The 10,527-nt window shown below is 58.4% G+C and overlaps 1 protein-coding gene across 2 annotated transcripts in view; it reads left to right on the top strand.

The window, feature by feature from the left end:
* Nucleotides 1-519: 519 nt before the first annotated feature.
* The window catches only part of LOC133354236 (homer protein homolog 1-like), a 31,429-nt gene continuing 21,421 nt past the window's right edge, over nucleotides 520-10,527 (top strand). Inside the window, exons 1-3 of one of the 2 annotated variants that reach the window (XM_061570924.1) lie at nucleotides 520-1,245; nucleotides 6,600-6,756; nucleotides 10,005-10,136. In XM_061570924.1, the coding sequence (XP_061426908.1) occupies nucleotides 1,241-1,245; nucleotides 6,600-6,756; nucleotides 10,005-10,136 (294 nt within the window). In that variant the 5' untranslated portion in view covers nucleotides 520-1,240. The remainder of the gene's footprint in view (nucleotides 1,246-6,599; nucleotides 6,757-10,004; nucleotides 10,137-10,527) is intronic. The other variant, XM_061570925.1, reaches the window with a different exon arrangement.

Raw genomic sequence — 10,527 nt, 5'->3', positions numbered from 1 at the left:
TTTGTAGTGGAATCGTCAATCCATCACGTGCGGATTTTCTCCGACGCGAAGCCAAACCACTCCTTCCACGAAACTGGCCGAATGTCCCAGAGTAGCAGCACCCGCCTGAGAGAGAGTCTTGAGACTCTGAGATGATCAGTCGTACAAGGACATTATTGTCATCACTTGTTATTACGCGGTAAGGAGAAAGCTTCATTATCTAGAAATGAATATTGCGTCCTCGCTAAATGAATGATGTGTGCATCTCCTTAACGGTTGTTGTGTTTGCGGGTTTCCCATTTAGATTTCGTGATGGTCTGGTTTCATCGTAAAGGTCGTGTCTGTGTATGTAAATAAGCACGCGTAAACAAATACACAAACACACACTGTACTGCGTCCGTTATTTCCCCAGGCCTTGCTTGTGTAACAGACTCGTATTCTTGCCTTCACCTCGTTTGTAAACAAACACAGAGTGCATTCGCACGCACGCCGCACGCACGCGTCCTGTGGCGATCATTGTCACCGATTCTAAGACCCAGACGGAAAAGTGCGCGCAGGTTATAAAACGAATAAATCATACACTACACACGAATTAGAAGTCACCCTTTGTGCGACTATTATTACCCTCGTGACACGCAATTACGCACACGCGTGTGCACGCGATCGCGACGCGTGTCACGAAATAGCTCGCCAATTAAAAAAAAACACACACCAGGCGCAAGAACGTGTGACCAAGTCACTTTGCTGCCAACGCTGGAGCTGCTCGCTCGCTCGCTTCGCAGCCGCTCGCTCTGCAAACTGCGGAACCGCCAACTCCTCCTCGTCGCGACGCCGAGCATCCCGAGGATTCGCGACGCTCGCGGGAAAGTGCCTCGTGATGTAGATTGGGGCTCGGGGCGGCCGTCACCTGCCGGAGGAGAGGAGGGGGAGAGGAGAGAGAAAGAATCCCGTCGATAGAGATGTGTGTCGTGCGGCTTTTTTTTTTTTCTAACGCCACATACACCACCCCTCCTGTCAGCAGCCCTCCCATCCCCGTGCCAGCGTGGCCCCCGTCCACCTCTGATGTTTCCCTAAATACGACCGAGCCGATATAGCCACCGCCGTCGCCGCCACCGCCGTCACCGCCAGCCAGCGCCCTGGCGGCTTCTCCGTGGACTCCCCTCGCAGGAGGCTTCGTCGTGCGATCGGAGGGCAGACGGAAGAGGAGCGGCGACCGAGAGAGATTCTGAGAGTCGCGGATCCAGAGCGTCGAGCGCCGATCATGGGGTAAGTTCACGGTCGCGAGTCTGCGTGTGTAGCTGTGCGTGTGTGAGAGGTGTGTGTGTGTGTGTGAAGTGTGTAAGGTGTGTGTGCGTGTGCATTCACACAATGCACTGGCTATGTCTCTTATTACGAGGAAAGGTTTATATAATACGGGAGATTAAAGAAATAAAAAAAATGCGTTGTGGATGTATGTGGGTCAGCTATTTTTGTCGACGAGACGTGTTCAAAAATCCTTGACACTTCTTCCCCTTAGGGCGCTGTGTTTCGCTTAATAATAATGCAGTGCTTGGCAAAGCGCCACATTCATCGGTTTCAATTATTGAGCGCGATGATCCCGGTTATATTTGCAGATTAAAACTGTCTGTTTACACGTCACGTTGTAATTATTCAGCGCGAGTAACCGTCAGTGATACTTAAATATATTTTATTAGCCTTGTTCTATTAAAGTGTACGTTTTACTGAGGGATGCACAGCGCTGCTGGGTCCGTATCATCATTAACACCAACGGCTTCTAAGAACACTCGGCTACGGTGTCCTTGAGAGCAAAAATTCCGACGGACCGAACGTCATTTTTCGCATCTATATCTGGAGGAAACGCAACACAGTTCCGATCGTAAACGCTGCTACCCATGATGCTCCAGAAGAACGCACGACGGGGTCACGTGGAGGAGGTTTGAGGCTCACGTTTCTATCTGAATTGAACCGTGCCGGTCAACCGCAGCCACCACGATGCGCCATTGGCGAGCTCCACAGCTGCGACGCTTTTGTACCACAGGCTCGGTGCACACAGACGCCACGGTGGCCAGGAGATGTCAACGACCTTGCCTGGTTGCCTGGTATACAGGAGGTCGTGGGTTCGATCCCGACCCTGATGCCTGCCTGCTGTATATTTGGAGTCTGTGTCTCTCTCTCATCATCACCACGGTGGCTAGGAGATGTCAACGACCTCGCCTGGTACACAGGAGGTCGTGGGTTCGAACCCGAACCTGATTCCTGTATATTTGGAGTTTGCATGTCTCTCTCTCTGCTTGTGTTTGCGTGGGTTTCTCTCCGGGTCCTCCGGTTTTTCCCTCCACATTTAGAATCAACGTCACGGCGTTTGGTGTATTTGGCCGCTATAAATGTCGATGTGATAAGCCACTTCGTTGAGCTATCATTTGTGGCCAGGTCGCTTCTAAAAAAAGAGCTGCGTAGCTCGGTGGGTCTTACGTGGTAAAACATATTTTTTTTTGTTTGAATAAGTACCACAGGTGCAACAGGTGCAGCAGCTTTAGCAGCAGCAGCAGTGTTCACTGGGGCCGCACGGAGCCGCATGAACGCCCTTCATGCTCGCGGGGGGCCGCCGCGGGCAGGCCAAACGATTGCGAGCCGTGCGTGAGCGCGTGCGTGCGTGCGTGAGCGCGTGCATGCGTGAGCGCATGCGTGCGTGCGTGAGCGCGTGAGCACGTGCGTGCGTGCACGGACGCACATGCCTCTCGAAAAGGAATTCGCACCGCCGCGCGCGTGGAAAATGCTTTTCACACAAGGTCCCACGGGGTCCCTCGTAGTGGGCGGCTGCTGTCTCCCTTCTCTCGGTCATGTGACACAACAGCAGCGAGCCGGTGGTGGTGGCGGTGGTGGCGGTGGTGGTGTTGGTGGTGGTGGTGGCGGTGGTGGTGGTGGTGGTGGTGGTGGCGGTGGTGGCTGGTGGTGGTGGTGGTGGTGGTGGTGGGGTGGTGGTGGTGGTGGTGGCGGTGGTGGTGGTGGTGGTGGCGGTGGTGCGGCGGTGGTGGCGGGTGGTGGTCGGTGGTGGTGGGTGGTGGTGGTGGCGGGTGGTGGTGGTGTGCGGTGGTGGTGGCGGTGGTGGCGGTGGTGGCGTGGGGTGGTGGCGGGGGTGGCTGGCGGTGGTGGCGGTGGTGGTGGTGGTGGCGGCGGTGGTGGCGGGTGTGGTGGTGGCGGTGGTGGTGGGGGTGGCGTCGGGTGGCGGGGGGGTGGCGTGCGGGGTGGCGGCGGTGGCGGCGGTGGTGGCGGTGGTGGTGGTGGTGGTGGTGGTGGTGGTGGTGGTGGTGGCGGTGGCGGCGGTGGTGGCGGTGGTGGTGGTGGTGGTGGCGGTGGTGGTGGTGGTGGTGGCGGTGGTGGCGGTGGTGGTGGTGGTGGTGGCGGTGGTGGCGGTGGTGGCGGGTGGTGGTGGTGGTGGTGGTGGTGGTGGTGGTGGTGGTGGCGGTGGTGGCGGTGGTGGTGGCGGTGGTGGCGGTGGTGGTGGTGGTGGTGGTGGTGGTGGTGGTGGTGGTGGTGGTGGTGGTGGCGGTGGTGGTGGTGGTGGTGGTGGTGGCGGTGGTGGTGGTGGTGGTGGCGGTGGTGGCGGTGGTGGTGGTGGTGGTGGCGGTGGTGGCGGTGGTGGCGGTGGTGGCGGTGGTGGTGGCGGTGGTGGCGGTGGTGGTGGTGGTGGTGGTGGCGGTGGTGGTGGTGGTGTTGTCGCCCCTGTCACGGTCACATGACAGCAGCCCGTAGCTGCTGCTGCTGCTGCTGTCACAGCCACCTTTCTCTCTCTCTGTGCTGTGCAGCGCGGTCACTCTGCGGTCTTCTCCACAATCTTATTCACAAGCCGCGGCAATGTCTGCTGCTGTTTCTGGTTGGACTGCGAGCCCCCGAACTCTGGCGCGAGCTTCCCGCCTCTTGTTTCAGACCCCTGGTGTGGGAGGCGAGATACTGGCTCGTCCCACGCGATGCGCACATCCCGCTTTTTGGCCTCGTAATCGCCTCCCCTCCTCCGCCAGGCATCGCCGACGTCTCCGCTGTCGTCCCTCTCGCGTGCACGCGAAGCGGCTGTGCCTGCTGTCGTCCGTGTCCGCGCCCGTCACAACTCCGCCGTGCACGAGCGCGGCGAGCGTCCGTGCGGTTTCCCCATCGCCGCCGCCCCGCACGGCGCGTGCCCCTCTCGCCGCTATTTATTGCGCGCCGGCGTGCGCCGCACCGATCGGGGGAACGTGGCCAAGCAAGGGTCGGAGGGGAACGGGACGTGGGAGATAGAGAGAGAGAGGCGGGGGGGAGGGAGGGAGGACGGTGGAGGGCGGGGGGGGGGCTACTTTATTTTAGGGAACCGCGAGGTCATAAATCCGCGTCAAGCGGGGGGTTTTGTTTTACAGGAGTGAGCGGCCGCGCTGCTCTTTGTGGAAGGGGGAAAGCGCCTTCAAACGATCGCTCCGGTGCCGGCTCCGGTGGTGCCCGGGGCCGGCGGCGCTCAGTGCGTCAACTCAGCTCTAGTTTGGGCACCTGACCAGCAGTGGAGGGGAGAGGGGTTGGGTGGTGTTGGGGGAGATTTTGGGGGTGGTAGCGTTGGGTGGAGGGGGGTGGGTAGCGTTGGGGAGGGGGTGGTGGTAGCGTTGGGTGGAGGGGGGGGGGTAGTGTTGGGGAGGGGGTGGTGGTAGCGTTGGGTGGAGGGGGGGGGTAGCGTTGGGGAGGGGGTGGTGGTAGCGTTGGGTGGAGGGGGGGGGGGTAGTGTTGGGGAGGGGGGTGGTGGTAGCGTTGGGGTGAGGGGGGTGGGTAGCGGTTGGGGGAGGGGGGTGGTGGTAGCGTGGGTGGAGGGGGGGGGGGGGTAGTGTTGGGGAGGGGGTTGGTGGTTAGCGTTGGGTGGAGGGGGTGGGTATGCGTCTGGGGAGGGGGGGTGTGGTAGAGTTGGGTGGAGGGGGGTGGGGTAGCGTTGGGGAGGGGGGTGGTGGTAGCGTTGGGTGGAGGGGGGTGGTAGCGTTGGGGATGGGGTGGTGGTGGTAGCGTTGGGTGGAGGGGGGTGGGTAGCGTTGGGGAGGGGTGCGTGGGTAGCGTGGGTGGAGGGGGGTGGGGTGTAGCGTTGGGGAGGGGGTGGTGGTAGCGTTGGGTGGAAGGGGGGTGGTAGCGTTGGGGCGGGGGGTGGTGGTTAGCGTTGGGTGAGGGGGGGGTGGTGGTAGCGTTGGGGCGGGGGTGGTGGTAGCGTTGGGTGGAGGGGGGTGGGTAGCGTTGGGGAGGGGTGGTGTAGGTTGGGTGGAGGGTGGTGGGTTAGCGTGGGGAAGGGCGGGTGGTGGTAGCGTTGGGTGGAGGGTGGTGGGTAGCGTTGGGGAAGGGGTGGTGGTAGCGTTGGGTGGAGGGGGGTGGGTAGCGTTGGGGAGGGGGTGGTGGTAGCGTTGGGTGGAGGGTGGTGGGTAGCGTTGGGGAGGGGGGTGGTGGTAGCGTTGGGTGGAGGGGGGTGGGTAGCGTTGGGGAGGGGGTGGTGGTAGCGTTGGGTGGAGGGGGGTGGGTAGCGTTGGGGAAGGGGTGGTGGTAGCGTTGGGTGGAGGGGGGGGGGTAGCGTTGGGGAGGGGGTGGTGGGTAGCGTTGGGGAGGGGGTGGTGGTAGCGTTGGGGGGGTCATGTCCCCGTGGTGGGGCCCTGCGTCGGGAAAGCCACGCTTCCGATAACGAACCTCGGCCGGTGCCCCCGTACCCCCTGCGGCTTCGAGGCTTTGCCGCTCTCGGTGGCACTGCACGGTGCTCTGTGCCGGTCACAAGTAGACTCATACTCTTTGGTTCTTTCGGTAAAGTCACGTAGGTAGAAAATAATAGACCGCGACGTTTCGATCGCAACGCAAGCGACCGTCATCAGGCGAGACCAACGCAGCAGGGGAAATGCCGCTCCGTCGCCCGTCTCAGCCACCGACCACTAACCCTTCGAGTGACGTGACCTCCCCATGCCCACTTACTTTCCTCAACAGTCAGCGTGAGATGTCTCCACCTCGCACGCCGCTGCCCTTTCCATCTCGAAGCAGCACTTCTTGGGCTGTCCAGTGCGGACAGCGAGCAGCAGCAGCAGCGTTTTCTTGCGCGCCTGTGGGACGAGAGGCCCGGCCCTTTGAGCGGAATCATTGGCCGCACTGTGGGAAGGAGTTGCCGCTCGTCTGCTGGATGGGATTCGTGCTGTGCCGTTGCTTTAAGCAGCACTTGCTGTACATGCACAGCCTGTTTGTCGATCTGCTGCTGGATGTGTGCCCACCCCCCGCATTTATGGGCCTGAGGGATATTTGCCCATACTTCCCCACGTTGGTCAATGCGGGCTGGCGATGGCGGAGGAGCGCAGAACAATTTTTTGTATTCTTCTGCACTGAACTCTGCTGCCCACAACGCCCATTGCACCTGCCTCTCATGCATGGCGGCCTGGTCGCCCACCCAAGCGCTCTCCGGGCTCAAGCCTGCTTAGCTTTGGACGAGATCGGGCGCACGCCGGGCGAGTCGGTCACAGGCGGCGCTCGCCGCATCAACGAAAGAGTGAATGGGTCAAATCTTGTCTCCTGTCCCAACAGCTTGGAACCGTCGCACGCGATTGCGGCCGCGCGCGCTAAAGGTGGCCGGCCCACCGTGTGTGCGTCCGCAGGGAACAGCCGGTGTACACCACCAGGGCCCACGTGTTCCAGATAGACCCGGCCACCAAGAAGGCCTGGATGCCGGTGAGCAAGCAGGCCATCGTGGTGGCCTACTACCACCACGCGGCCAGGAACAGCTTCAGGATCGTCGCCGTGGAAGGGCCCAGGGTAAGGACCTCCCCAGGGTTGGCAACCCGTCCAGGATTGCCCTCCTGTTGGGGTTGCCCATCCTGGCAAGCCTGTAAGTGGTGCCGACAATAATCAAACCTGTACATCGCATTAAAGACCCATCTTAAAAACAAAAACTAGAGCAGGCCCGGAAATCCATGAGTCTCAAACAACACAGAAATGGGCAAAAAGCACGCAGCCTTTGTGCATTATATAAAAACACATCAGCATTTCATAAAGAAGTTCATTGTGCTCCTTTTGTCTTAGGTCATCATCAAAATGTGTTTTGGCTAACCCGTTCAACTCAACAGCAGCATCAGCAGCAGTGATGCACTTCTTCAAGAAGTGCTGATGGCGTTTTGCACGTGCATATAGGCTGTGTGCTGTGTTGTTTGAAGCTGAAAGTCTTTTATGGACATTTAAGAGTCCTGGATTTTGTCAGTTGCATTGTAGTTACGATAGCTGCCACTCGAGGCAAAGCGCGCACAATGCAGTCGATCCCCTCCCCTGCTACCCTGAGACACTCTTCTCCCTTGCCTCGATACGTCCTGCGGTCGTTGTGCACCGCAGAGGTGACGACCCTTCCCACACCCCGCTAACGACCACCTTGGCTCCCCGCATCCCTGGGAACTTGGCTCTGAGGGCCCACGACTCGCGGAGTGCCAAAGTACACACACACGCTTGCTTGCGTGCGCTTGCGTGCGTGTGTGTGTACTTTGGCTGTAAACCGCACGTTGATAGAGGTGGCCGGCCGGCTCGCACTGCTGACCGCCAGGGCGACTCCCGCGCGAGCCGATGTTTCCACTCGGCTCCGCCAGAGACGGAGCCGTCCGCCAGGCTTAAAATGGCTCTTGCGCAAAACACACGCACGCGCGTACGACGCACACACACACACGCACACACACACGATGCACAGACACGTGTACACACACACGCGCACGCACACACGCACGACGCACAGACACGTGTACACGCACACGCCCACACACACACGTGCGCACACACACACACACGCGCCTACACACGCGCACACACACACGTGCGCACACACGCACACACACACACACGGACACCCACGCACACCGGGCGATCGCTGCGGGGACTCTCCACCGGCAGTGGCGACTGAGCGCGCCCTGAACGCCCCTCGCCGCTGTCACGGCTCACGCCGCTTTTGCAAGTGAACTTGTCATTTGTTGTTTTCGTTGTTGTTGTCCTGTATAGCTCATTGGGACCCCTCCAGTGTAAATAAATATTCTGATTCTGAAAATAGAGAAGCGGACGGTGTCTCCTTCACGAAGCTGTTTGTCCGCATATATCGATAACGTCAGAGCTGATGTGGGCCTTGCTGGGATTCTCGACTGCATATTGAATGGGGCTGGTCGAGCGACTCCGTTCGAACCGTGCCAAACGCGCCTCCGATGAGCACGGTTGGCTACGTACGGTGCGAAAGAAGTTCAGCATACGCACGTGTACCGTGGTAGGTTTAGCCCCTGCTCTTAAGAAGGACCATTATGGGAACCTCATTTGCCAGTAAAAATAGGATAATTTTTTTTTACCCTTCTATCTGGCAACAAAACTGACACCAAAAAAAGGTGTCAGTTTTGTTGCCAGATAGAAGGGTAAAAAACAATTATCAAGAAGGACCATTGCCTGAACTGCTAATCTGCTTTACATTAAGCCTGATTATTATTGTGGACTAAAGCCAACTTTATGTAGAGAGCCAGCTACACCTGCTACAGTCCATGTGCATTTAATACAGAGGGCGAAGTGCCATGTGCGCTCTCATTACAGAGCAACTTGGTCATAACGAGAGGCTTTTCCTGACTCCACGCAGCCCAGAGACCACCTGTATGTGTCCACCTCCAGCAGCCTCTTGCTGTTTAATTCGGTGCCACGTCAAGGCCCCCTTTGCGGCCCATCATCCTCGACGGCTTTAGCGGAGGTAACAGCAGCACTTTTTACGTCTCAGAAACCGGCTAAAGTGCCGCTGTGAATTACGGAAATCGTTGTCGAGCACGGCCAAGTGCCTTGTAGATTTGGACTTCAGCGCCTGCTCGGAGGGACGGTGACCGATTTTGGGCGAATACCGAACACAACCCAAAGTGAGCGCCGGAGATACCGGCCCAATTACAGAATCTCTGGGATTTCATCTCCACCTCCAAACCCACGGTCCGCGTTTGAGTCAAATCCACACGTCTCACAGCAGATCCGCCCACACGAGCTTCGCGAGTGGAAATAAAATAAAGGACCCGGCACGCGATCGCGGTAATCACCCACGACACCATCGCCCCGTCAAACAAGCAGCGAACTCGGAAAAATGGAACGGAAGCAATCGCGATTTTCGTTTGATGGCTCACGGGGGCGCGGTAAGGGGGGCAAGCGAAAGGGTGAGAGAGAGATGGGGGTGGTGGTGGCGTCGTTGCGAGGAGAAACAAAGTTAGCGTCGCGTCACGCGGCTCCGGTCGCCGGAAGATGACCTCGTGGCACGCGGCACGAGCGATGACCCCGTCCCCGGCCGCGTTGATTGAGTCGGCATGGTTTAACAACAGCCCGTGGAGTCTTTAGTTAAGTCTCGGCGTGCGGAAGTCAATTAGTCACGCTCGGTCTTTCTCACCGCGTGTCAGCCACTCTCAGTTGTCCACCGTTGGCCCGGGGGGCGTTCAATTTGTCCACCCAAATATTACAAGGTCAACCAATCGGTGAACTCAAGTCAATATTTTTCTCTTCGTATAGGGCCAATTACCATGCTGCTCGGTGTTCCAGCAGTGCACGGCTGTCTCTAATCCCTCTTAACGACGCAACGGAATTACCTCTGGTCCGCGTGTTCCCTCGCACTCTCAAGTTCATCTTTTTGCGTTCCGTCGTCCGGCTTCGGGCTCCGGTGGGCAGCGGTCCGAGTCCTCGCCGCGCTCGGTGATTATCCGTCCGCTCACCGTCGGCGTCAAATATAAACACAAACGACACAAAACCACTGAGTTGACGACGACGATGACGATGACCTGGTAGCGTAGCGGTTCGCGCGGTGCGCTACGGACCCGGTGACCCGAGTTCGATACCCGCTCACGATCAACACCGGCGACGATTATCTGAACCGGTACCTGGGACTCCCTAAGGTCGACTCGGCCTCAATTGATTACCTAGTGGCCACCCACCCGCTCGTGTGCCATTGCAGCCTCGCTAACAGCACTTGTCTCAACAGCGTTTAAAGGTTATATGGGGGATCCTTGTCTTTGTTTGTTCCACTGCAGGTGGTGGTGAACAGCGCCGTGGCGCCCGGCATGAGCTTCACCAAGACGTCGCACAAGTTCGGCCAGTGGGTGGACGGGCGAGCCAACACCGTCTACGGCCTGGGCTTCGGCTCCGAGCAGCTCCTGGAGCAGGTGGCGGTGACTCGCGGCCTGAGAGACACGCACGCACACACGGGGATCGTCGTCATCATCATCATCGTCGTCGTCATTATCGTCGTCGTCATTATCGTCGTCATTATCATCGTCGTCAATATCATCCTCGTCATTATCATTGTCATTATCATCGTCATCATTGTCATCGTCGTCGTCAATTTTCGACGTCGTCAATATCATCGTCATTATCATCATTATCATCGTCATCATCCCCGTCATCATTGTCATTATCGTCATCATCATTGTCATCATCGTCATCATTATCGTCATCATCATTGTCATCATTATCATCATCGTCGTCGTCATCATCCTCTTATGATCTATCCAGTGGTCGAACTGGTATGTCGAGAGTGCTTCTGCTACGAGCCCG

Source organism: Lethenteron reissneri, chromosome 46 (assembly GCF_015708825.2).
Source record: "Lethenteron reissneri isolate LAM-NWPU_2019-01 chromosome 46, ASM1570882v1, whole genome shotgun sequence".
Taxonomy (NCBI): domain Eukaryota; kingdom Metazoa; phylum Chordata; class Hyperoartia; order Petromyzontiformes; family Petromyzontidae; genus Lethenteron; species Lethenteron reissneri.
This window is presented reverse-complemented; position numbering and strand designations above follow the sequence as displayed.